Genomic DNA, 12410 nt, shown 5'->3' on the forward strand with positions numbered 1-12410 from the left:
CCTGTGGAATTGGGTTTCTTTTAAATTGTTGCCACGGGTTGAATTTTTTTTTTTTTCGCACTCCAACCCACCTCCAAAAGGATATTTTTGGTCCATTTTTGAATGGACAGTTTTGTTGCGAAGACCTGGCAACTCTGAAAAGGACGTTTTCACAGCAATGCCGTAAAAGAAACTTTCAGTAAGCAGTTCTTAAGATAACCATTTTTTTTCTTAGAATGAATCAATTAGAAAATTACCATCACACACCTGCAGGTAATAGTAAAAATTCTCAATAACCTGTTTCCACTATATAGAACATTTGCTTAATAGAAAGGCTCCATGGAAGTTAAAGGTTCTTTATGGAATCATTAATGGCAATAAAGAACATTTATTTTTAGGAGAGTATGATGACTTCCACTTCTTAGAAATGTGAAAAGGGTAAATACAAAGACAAGGCCTACCAATAAGACAGCCATTACTTTCTCTCTTCAGAATGGTACAATTGCTGTTTGGTTTTTGTTTCCTCTGAATAAAATAAAATAAAACCTTAACTAATCGCCTATAGCCCTAATGACTACCTACTTAATGTGCCACATGCTGTTCTAAAAATCCATCAGTGAATGCTTCCAAAATAAAACCACCAACAAAATATGAGTGAGATGAGAATGAGATCCTTAAAGAATAAGAATGAAAGAGAGCGAGCAAGTGAAAAACATGCGGATAGTAGAGTGCATGAGGACTGTGGTCTGAATGTAATGCCTCAGGGAGTCTGACATGACACTGGTTCAAATTCACACAGTCCTTCAACTCACACTAACTACCTGACTGGACTAGTCATTAGCCTGCCTGGAGTGGTGGAGCAGCGGCTGTAAAGATATTCCTCTACCAACACCAGCCGTCAGAGCCCTCTTTAAGATACCTTCAGGAGTGAAGACTGTAGACCGGAAGTTCAGTAAACATGCTAACACTGTAGTGATCATACATCACACCCCTAATGAAGACTCAGATCAAAGAGGGATTTTCAGCAGTTCTTGTCATTACTAGGACCTCTCCTGCTTGAAACAGAACAGTTCTTCAGACGTCAAAAGACCTGTGTGTGAAATATGCTTTCAACTGGCTCCACAGCGCGAGCCTCAAATGGACAAGGCGTTTATATTTGACGTGCTCGCAGTCGTACTATTCTTTGAAACGACAGGGGGCGACTCTGAATAATTGTCCTCTAGTCTAAACCATCAGGAATCAGCGGTGAGAAGTAGTAAGGTACACACGTAACAATGAGTGATATATGATATATTATATATTAAGCATGATATATTACATGCATTCACAAAATAAATAAGCTGAATTTTCATTTCATTGCAGCTTTAAATAAGAAAATAAGAAAAAAAAAACAGTAGTTAAAATGTGTTGTGTTGCAGAAATAAAAGGGTTTCTCAATATTCTTTTCTCTTAAGATGTTAAGATTATTTAAACAAACGAACAAAGGATGTTTCTTTTAAGAATTGCACTCCCTTACGAAGTTCTAAAAGTTTTCCTAAGAACTTACTTTTTTTTCTTAAGATTTCTGTGTATCCAGTACAGAATTGTGCCATCATAGTACTAAAGAATTCAACTACTTGTGTTGTTGTTCTTTTTAACCAGATAATAATTTTTTTTTTCTAATTAAAGGGATAGTTCACCCAAAAATGTAAATTCTGTAATCATTTACTCACCCTCATGTCTGTATGACTTTCTCTCTTTTGTTAGAAGATATTTTAAAGAATTTTAGAAACAAAACCGTTTTGGTTGCCAACCTAAACTGTTTGGTTAGCAACATTCTTCAAGACATCTTCTTTAGTGTTCAGAAATGCACACAACTTTGGAATGACATGAGGGTGAGTAAATGATGACAATTTTCATTTTTGGATGAACTATCCTTTTAATTTGTCAGACTTTTTCCACCAAAGCACTATGCTTACTTCACTTAGTGCACATTTTCTCTGATCTTGGAAACACAGGACATAGGCCAACTTTGCTTGTTTTTTTTACAAAGGGCATCAGGTCTACAAATTTCACTCATTGTTTGAGCCTGTTATATGTCACAGCTTAAATAGCACTTTGATGTAATCACTCGCATTTTAGCAGGCTTATAAAGGGCATCATATTAAACTGACAGCAGAAGTCATCAACCTTAGAAAGTCATTGGTAATCACTGGCATGTAAACGATAAGAGCAACAAAGATTATTATCAAAATGTATTTATTTTAATATTTTTATGTACTGTATTTTAAAACATTTTTAAAAAACTTGCTTGCATGTGCATACTTGCAGTATGTTTCATTCTTTTCCACAGTCCATCTGAGGTCGCAGCACAGAAGCTCGGAGCAAAGCATGCAGTCTGAAAACTTTCTGTGCCTGCAGTCCCACAGGGCCATTAACTGGTGTGTGATAGTATTACGACAGCTTCCAAGACAGAAGAACAGTATTCCACAGTGATAATTTGAAAGAAGACTAGGAGAGGAAGCGTGTGGGTTACACAGAGAGAGAGAGAGAGAAGACGAGTGGCTCCTTTGGTGTTACTTCAGAAGAATGATGACATCTTCAAATCATCTAATGCATTTAAGGTGATGTAAGTACGCACTTACACTCTTCTGGCACAAGTGAAACATACAAGAACGTACTCGACTGAAAGCTTGTGGTGGAGCAGGATAGAGAAATCAATCATTTAAACAGATTTATAGATGTACACACAGGTCTTTATATCAATTCACATAGTAACTCACGACTGCGGTCGAGATGCCATTGCATAGTTTGTGTAGCAGCGGAACATTAAAACTATTAATTTAGCCAAATAAATATGCCACAAATGTAATCAATCTTCCATATGGTCTATATTCATTGCTGCTCTTGTGGAAACTGAAATAAATGCGCTAAATTTGTCACCAGAGAAAAAATTGCAACTCTTTTACATATTCAGGTAGGAGCAAAAAGGGATGCCTGCTTGACAACAAAAATTAAATAAAGCCTTCAGAGCTCTGTATGTACATTTAAAAACTACAAGGCAGCAGCCCTCACACCCATGTTTGAAAAACCCAATTGAGACAGACAGCTTTGCAAAAGGGCCCATAAATAAATGACATGCTCAAAAGGACACACTACTGTAATTACATAAGTTAAAACATACTCCTGCCAAAATATAAGCAGAACATGAAGCTATTACAGCATAGACAGGCTTTTCCCTTTTTTCAAATTATTTTGGCGGCCATCAAAGATTTATTTGATCATTTAATGTGACGATATCTGCAGTAGCAGTACTCTGTGATAGTCGGCTGCTATAAAACTCTCCCGTGAGTGTTTGTGTAAGCGCTCTGTTAAGAGCGTCAAAGGCTTCTATTTACAACGTGTTTTTGCAGCATTGAGCTTTGTAGCCAATCGCACACATCTGTTGAGCGTGTGAACACAACGGGCAATCAGAATTTTCAGTGTGAGCTCTTGAAAGCTAGCGAATCCTTTCATTATAACCATCAAAAGTATAAATGTTATGTCAATAAGAGATTGCACAGCGTAGACAGCTTCATTGATTATAATGGGAGTTTTCGCAAAAGAGTGCAGCTTTGTGTGCCTTGTGTTGAAATTGACTTCAGTGATTATAATGGCAGCAATCTTTACCCGCTTTCTGTATAAAGCTAATTTATATTTTCATGTTGCTAACTACATATTGCAAAGTTTCTGAACTGACAAGCGTATTTAAAAGCACGACTGAATCTGACTAATAGAGATAACCATAGCAATAGACGAAAAAAAAAAAAAAAAGTCAAAATGACTTATGCTTAACGCACATTTACACCAAATTACAGTCATAGGTTTCAAAATGAACTTAGACTGCATTTAAAGTAAGTAATGTTGAATCTATACATTTCTCCTTTCACAGAAATCACACACACAATGTTACCAGAAATCGAAATCATTTTTAAAAGTCATCACTGACATTATCAGGGCTCAACACTGAAACACTAACACAAATTTTTTTTCTGAGGGCCAGTGGTTAAAATTTTTACTTGCCCATTTGGTCCCACCATAAAAAAAGTAATAAATAAAAGAAAAATAATAATAGTTCGTTTTCATTGCGTTTGACCCATGCGAACTAAATAAATAACGTTATGACATCAAATTTCAGATAGCAGCGAAATTTCACAATTCTCGATTCCATTTTTGACACCACAGCAAAAACTACTAGCATACCTAATATAAATTTCAAATATCATAAAAGACAAGTAAACAGTCAGTATTAAAATATAACAGCCAAATAATACAATTATGACCAACAGCACAAATAAACATAATAGAATAAACATACAAATGAAATAAACAGTGCTTTTCAGGTTGGTCTAACAGTAGTTTTCAGGTATGGAATTTGAATAAAGTAATCAAATGTAAAATAACACTACATAGTCTTCACTGTATAAATTAAATATAGATTAATCCTTTATTAAAGTTTCAAAAGTTATTCAGTCGAAAGCAGTGAGTGATCTTTTTCTTTGTCCTTTGTTGTTTGACAGCAGCAGTTATATTAGGCTGCTGTCACTTTAAAGACCTAATGCCCGGATTGAATATAGTGTTAAACGTGCATTTTATTTCTCGACTGTTTACGTTCACTTTAGACATAACCGACTGTGTTTACGAAGATACTCTCCGAGACGGGTATTCTGACACAATTTTGTATAAATTTGTCCCTTCAAGTGCCAAAAGACTCAGAATTTGCGTGCTGTCTGAGAAGAGGCTTTCTGGGCGCGCACACTTCTTACCCAGCGCCCGAGTACTGAATCGAGTTCACTTTCGCGTCTTCTTGAGCGTAATATTATTATATTTAAATTTATATTTAAACTGGCAAGGGCTTGAAAACACATGCAAATTATAAACTTCCGTGACGATAACGTTCTGACATCAACTGTCCCGAGCGTCGCTCACACAAGCCCCGTGCCATCGCGTAGTCCTTTTTGACGAGCCCTGATTATTGAACCAGTTTGCTGAAATTTGAAGTGGTAAGTGTTGGTTTACATTACATGACACTGAGGTTACAGCAGGAAAGGACAAGTGTTGCTTGCTAATGAAGCTTTAGTACTCACCTCAATGAGTTTACGCTCATAGGTGGCAGCCAGTTCCTCTGTATCCGCCACAGACCGGTTTTGGGGGACTGGAGGGGGACCATCACAATTCCTTTGAATGGTCAATGCTAGGAACAAAATGTAACACACATTAGGAGGTGCAATCAAATGAAAAAAAAAAGTAAATAAATAAATGGTCGTCTTCCAGCACAACCAATGGCGTGAGTTTGGGGCGGGACTAACTGTTTGATAAACAATGGAAGACGAGTGTTAGATGTTGCAGTATAAGATGTCTGGAAACAACTATTTTTGGTTGAAATTTCTCACTTCAGCTTTACGGCAAGATATAAAGATTCAGTTATTTCCTTTATATGATTATGTCTTGTAAAAGTTTGTGAAAAACAATAAAATCTAAGATGCTGGTTGTTCACAACAACAAACTTGGGCTTCTTCCAGTGCCGCGGAGCTGTAGCCTTTAAATCCAGTGTAATCTAGTTTCAGCGGAGCCGCCTGTGAAGGCTGAGATCTGTTGAGTTCATAAGCAGCAAAACAGAATCTTTCACCAATTGAAAACTCAATTAAAATCTGCAACTTTCACAACACAAATGTTGCTTGAGGCCCCACAGGACAGCAGAGACGAGGAAAGCAATAAAAACAAAAACGCAACCCCCGACCTGGCCGAGTTTCAACAGAACAGCTGTTAGGCTCTCTCATTTCTTAATTCTCAAAGGAGAAAGAAAATCCGGATATTTCCAAACCAGAAAAAAAAATTAGATGCAAAAGTAATCTTTTTTGAAAAGCAAAAAGATATTTGACCAATAGAGGATGTAAAAGTCACAAATTGACTGTCACCGATGTTCTTAGTCGGGTCAGAAGCAATTTTGCATGCTGAAAGCCTAGTGTGAACACATCTTAACACCAACCGCCTGATAAAGGCTGGCTGGATCATCAGAATGGTGGAGATACGCACACAAAGGCTCCAGAGGGTACGGATCTGCTGGGGTAAAAATGATAGAGATGAGGAGGTGGTGCCACTGTAAACAGTAATATTGTGGATTCTTATTACAATTTAAAATAAATGTTTTCTGTTTAAATATATTTTTAAATGTAATTTATTCCTGTGGTGGCAAAGCTGAATTTTCAGCATCATTACTTCAGTCTTCAGTGTCACATGATCCTTCAGAAATCATTCTGATATGCTGATTTGGTGCTCGAGAATGATTTTTTATTATTACTAATGTTGGCTTATGCAGGGTTCTCAAGTCTCACGCATTGGCCATGAGACACGCGCAATTCAACCAGTTCACACGCTCACACGCCACACCGTGTATTTCTCACGCTGAAAAGGCGATGCCAACCAAGTTGTCCTGCAAGCTTTATATATAACGTTGTATACGAGGCGTAGGCACACAAAGTGAAGCAATCTCGGCCAGATTGCGTTCGTTACTAGGCAACATAGATGCGCGAACACACGGAAGTTGACGGAACATTCTCAGCCACCATACGTTCGTTACTAGGTAACCAACAACATCACGCGAACATGTCGTGATGGAGAAGGTAAGTTGGTAGAAAGCTCGTCTAACATTTTTAGGCTAGAACATTTAATATATAGCCCATCGTATACATTATTATTGATGCAGTCAAAAACTCTACAACTACTTTGCAACCAGGCCAGAAGCTTTGGCTCAGTTTGGCTGTACACACACACACACACACACACACCTTAATACTCTAATTTGTTCACAATGTCCCACCACACAAATCATTATACCATTTCAACTAGACACATTCAAAATGCAAAAAGATTTGTTTTTCCAAACTGTTTGGAGCAATTTGTTATATTTTTGTATATTTGTAATTTTGAAATAAATCATTAAAGAGTATATTTGATGTGATGAATTGCTCTGTCATTTATCGGATTTACCAATTGTTATAATTTCAATTTGTGCTGGTTAATTATGAACAATGGGTAAAATTGGGGGGGCGGGAAAACTTTTGTGACATTATAAATGTCTTTACTGTCAGATCAATTTTGATCAATTTAATGCTTCCTTGCTGAATAATAGTATGAAGTCCTTAAAAAAAATATATTTTCATATATTCATATACATTTATACACTTTTGTGCGTGTGTGTATGTACATATTCATGGATATAAATCATTTATATCCAACATCAACAATTTTGTATTTAAATTTTAATTTAAGAAACTGAAAGAGATTACTGAGCAATATGGTAATGTTATGCCCTACAATGAATCATAAGGAGATGGAAAGCGGCCAGTGTTTGATCAAGGAATCCCTTTTTTTAGCACTACGGTTAAAATAATCAGGCCTGATTTAGCTTATTTTCTGCCAATGGCTTCCTTGTAAGACAAAAAAACCTTGTTCCTTGTTTTCATCTTTACTTTTGATAAACGATTTTTATTACTCGCACCCATAAACTATTTTGAAGAAAGAGTTGAGCGCGCCTGCTCTTAATACTCCTTGTAAGAATCCTCATGCTTTTCTGGATTGGTAATAGAAAATATGCAATCAACAAACAAAAACAAACACATTTTGGGTTAAAAAAAAATTTATTTCCAAATTGAGCTTAAAAAAAGCTTGATCATTTGCATAAACATGACCATTTATAAATCTCTGAATAAGCATGTGTAATGGAGTACATCAAACAGAACAAATATCAGTTTTGCTATTCTGAAGCATACAGCCCAAGTAAAAATCTTCTAAAACATTAGGAAGAAGACTTGATATTATCACCCTCGATTTCCCACTTCACTTTAGATACACTTGTACTGTTCTTTTAGTATAAATTTAAAAGAGATTACTTGTCTAGTGCGTGTTAGAAATAAAAGCCCTCATTATTCACATTAAGATCAAAGCTATTAGCTTAAGAAACTTGGCCTGATAATGTCGTCTGCACTGAAAACATGGAACCAGCCTTGTTGTGGCTCATTAATCTTGAAATTCTGAAAACATCACAAGCTAGAAGCCATAATGAGGATTCAAATCATCCTCCCCTACACTTTAATAGCCCTAATATAAGCCATGAATGACATATTCATTGATGGCCAGAGTCGGCACAAACACTGTCTAGCCTTTAAAGAAGTCTCGAGGTAGGCAGTGTGTCCTTAAACCGGTGCCTTTGGGTTATTTAACTCATCCTGTATTGCTTAAGTGAGAGGGGTGGTGGGGATGCTTGTTTTTATTAGCGGAAAGCTACTTTATCGGACACTCGACAATCTAGTTCCAGTCAGTATAATTGACTGCCATTTCTAAAAGTCAATCTAATTGCTTTTTCGTTATTATGGTAATAGTCCTGACAGCGGTAAAGGGAAATCCCCCTCCCCATGAGAGGGACCAGAGCCTACAGACGATTAATTTGCCTCTTCGCCGTAATTAAATGCACCGCGGCTGATAAACTTGCAGATGACTAATGACAAATGTTAAAGTAGGTCAAATCAATTATTTCAACAACCAGCCACTAAAAAACAATGGGGAAAAAGCATCATTCGAGCAGTCTCACGAGGCAACATTAGGCAAGTTTTTCAATGTGGTGGGGGAAGTCCTACACTAAGTCTGTCAGCCCCAAGGACTGATGACAAGAAGAGAAAGTGAGACGATGCTTACAGTCTTCTAGGAGTCATTCTCATCATGGTTTAGTTGTAATACAGCAAAGATTGGTCTGACGAAGAGCCTACGTGCTCGAAACTTTACCACCCTGAGTCTGTGTGAGTCTATTATTAAATCTTTCACATTTTTGGAGCCATGGTGTGCTGACTTTTTTTCCTTTTTTATAAATTTTCTTGTCGAGCACCCAATTTGAGCAACATATTGCTTTGGATGTGCGTGCTTTTGATCTGATAATACAGCAAAGATTCCCAATTATTTGATCAGTTAAACCTCTAAGATCAGATGTAAAATATTTACTTGGAGCACCCCTGAGACTTTAAATCAATATTTCAATGATTTAACGACACATTTGCATGTTCATGGTTCTATGATGTCGGTTAAGGGGCACATAAAAATATTCAATGTTTGTTTGGTATGTGTTTTTATTTTAAATATATTAATATAAATATATACAGTGCCTTCAGAAAGTATTTGTACCTCTTCATTTTCCCATGTTGCTGCCTTGTTAAACTACTTTAAATTACTTTTTTCTTCACACCAACCTACACTCCATACACCATAATGACAAAGCAAAAAACTGATGTGTGACAGCTTTGCAAATTTATTAAAAATAAAAAACATAAGTATTCAATTTCGCTTGTAGATGTTACTACAATTTGAGTGGAGTTACAGTAACCTGTGGCAAATTCAATTGAATGGGTATGATTTGGAAAGGCAAACACCTCTCAATAAAAGGTCTAACAGCTGAAAATGCATATTAGAGCAAAAACCAATCCATGAGGTCAAAGGAACTGCCGGTAGAGCTCAGAGACAGGATTGTCTCAATACACAGATCTGGGGAAGACTACAAAAAAAAAAATACTGCTGCATTGAAGGTTCATAGAAGCAAGTAGCCTCCATAATACTTAATGGAAGAAGTTTGGAACAACCAGGGGCCGGTTTCACAAAGCTATTTTAGACCGGTCTATAGTGTTAGAGAAGTCAAAAATTTGCTCATAGACTAGTCTAATGCAAGTTAGACTGTTTCACAAAAATAAAGACTGACTTAATTTAGACCCAAAAAATTTGACACCTTACCCCCAGGCTAACTTAGGTCTAAAGGGGGTCGCCTCGAGGTATCGCACACCGGACGCGCACTTTCTCAGTTTATGGCCAGCAAAATTGTTATGTTTAAGGACATTATGGAGTTAATATAATGTCTGTACTATGTTATGATTGTACTGTACAATTAAATACAATCGTTGCAAACTAAAGTCTGCAGTCTGAACGCTTTACCTCAGAGCGTCCGTTAACTGAATGAATTGAGAATATCACCTGAAAATCCGATAACATCAGCAGTTTTCATCCACGCAGCTGATTTCTGTAAATGAATGTGAAACTAAATGTATATTGCAGAACAGGGTGAAGTCAGTATATACATTAACGACGATTTGAGACAAATATGAGACAAAAATATAAATGGCGCTTCTGTGGCGCAGCAGGATTTTGGATTTATCTTTTCTGTACGTCTTTAGCGCTCCGCTCAACGATCGGATTAACGCTGTTAACTGTCGTAGCAATCTTTTTCCAAATTAAACATTTCTTCTTGTTACTACATTCTCCGCTAAATTTCCTAAGTAAAATGTCCTTGTAACTGTTATACTCCTCCAACAAACACATATTTTCCGCTGGGGTAAACTGCGCGGTTGAATGCGCTTACTCGATCCGCCATGTTGTCTGTTTTGAAAAGTGTCTTATTTTACACAGAATGCATTGCAGTGTAGTCCTACTTAAGATAGCCAGAGCCTTAAGTGCTTTGTGCAACGGTCTGATTTAGATGTCTATCTGAAGTCTGACTATCTACTATATCTAAGCCACAGTCAAAGTCTATCTTTGTGAAACCGGCCCCAGGACTCTTCCAGGAGCTGGCCTCCAGGTCAAACTGAGCAATCGAAAGAGAAGGGCCTAGGTTAGAGAGTGGTGACCAAGAAGCTGATGGTCACTTTAGTTGATCATTTATGAAGATGGGAGAAACTTACAAAATGACAAACATCACTCCAATTATCTGGGATTTTTCAGTTTTCTGCTTTATCATTATGGTGTATGGAGTGTAGACTGATGTGAAAAGAGTATTTTAAAGTAGTTTAACATAAGGAACAAACATAACAAAATGTGGAAAAAAGGGGTACAAATACTTTTGCAATGCACTGTATCTACTATATGGACAAGTATTGGGACACACATCTTAATTATTGAATTCAGGTGTTTCAATCCCATTGCTACAGGTATCAATGCAGTCTGCATTTACAAACATCTGCGAAAAAAAATAGGTTGTTCTGAAGAGCTCAGTGAATTCAAGCGTGGTACTGTGATAGGATGCCATCTTTGAAATAAGCCAGAAATTGCATCCCTGCTAGATATTCCACGGTCAACTGTAAGTGATATCATTGGAAAGTGGAAGCGTTTAGGAACAGCAGCAACTCAGCCACGAAGCGGAAAACCATGTAAAAAAAAAAAAAAAGATGTAAATGTCAATCAATTTCTTTTTTCCTCTCAATAACGACCTTTTTTACTGAAGAATATGTAGAGAATCTGGAATATTCTGAATCTGGAATCTTGAAAATTGTGGAATCACAAAATGAATCATATAATGATAAAATATATTCATACAATATTATTCATATATTATTAACGTAAAACCATCAGAATGCCCAGTTCTTTTTGATAAACGTTTTCCAAATTACAGCAGAGGCAATATCAGTAAAGGATCAGTAAAGGAAACATCCCAGTATGGGGGAACTGTGTATATTGTTTTGGAAAATGGGGGGCCTTTAAGTAAAAAAAAAAATGGAAAACTGCTGCATTACACAATAACTGAAGCTTACTCATTTGATTAGTATATTAATGGCCACCCTTTAATCATTCAGTGATAGCAAGTTAAATGCGAGGGGGTGTACATTATGCGCTGATAACCCACTGTTTATAAAAAGACAGGCGGCTGGGTGTCTGCAGGGTGTCTGCCTCCAAAAGTCCTCTCCTGCCCCCTACAACTCTTCTTTTCAAATAGCTGATAAGAGAAAGCCTTTTATTTCATATCAAATGAGATGTGCTCTGTTCCTGATAGAGAGAAAATTAAAAACCAAGCGGCGGGAGGGCAAAAAAGAAGAATCGGCGTCTCTGCATGCTATTAGCAAGTGTAATTTAGACATTTCCTATTTTGAGGTTTGGGAAAGAGTGCAGAGCGGCCCAGTGCTAGTCTGATGCTATCACGCTCTATTATGAGAGCTAGCTGCCTGACACCGGGTACGATAGTCTCCTCACACTCCCAGCATTCATCAGCAGGGACAGAGAGCACGTTCCTCTGGAGGGAGCTGAAATGAATCCTGCTGGAGAGGCTGGAGAGGTGCACCACCTCTGACCAACAGTAATATCCGATGAGCAGAGGACAGCTACACCTTCAGTCCCCAGAGGATTCAGAGGCGGCTGGCTACTGGTTATGAGATAAACTAATCAACTCACACGCGTCCAATTCAGCTGTGCACATTAGAAGCAGCACCTTTTTGAGGAATTTACAACGTGTGCTAATCGATCACTGCTCTGATTAAACCAATCAGTGCAGTTTATCAAAATGAGTGGGGTAAGCTGTGTCAGCCCATTAACCTAAATAATAATAATAAGAAGAAAACAATTCAATAAATACATACATAAGTGTTTAAAAGTTTCTAGCATCTTATGAT

The 12410-nt window shown here is 37.2% G+C and overlaps 1 protein-coding gene across 3 annotated transcripts in view; it reads right to left on the reverse strand.

The window, feature by feature from the left end:
• The window catches only part of LOC311306097 (sorting nexin-29-like), a 117605-nt gene that overhangs the window by 56801 nt on the left and 48394 nt on the right, over positions 1 to 12410 (reverse strand). For all 3 annotated transcript variants that reach the window (XM_084434281.1, XM_084434282.1, XM_084434283.1), the window contains one exon: positions 5085 to 5191. In XM_084434281.1, the coding sequence (XP_084290407.1) occupies positions 5085 to 5191 (107 nt within the window). The remainder of the gene's footprint in view (positions 1 to 5084; positions 5192 to 12410) is intronic.

Source organism: Rutilus rutilus (assembly GCF_951802725.1).
Source record: "Rutilus rutilus genome assembly, chromosome: 16".
Classification (NCBI taxonomy): Eukaryota; Metazoa; Chordata; class Actinopteri; order Cypriniformes; family Leuciscidae; genus Rutilus; species Rutilus rutilus.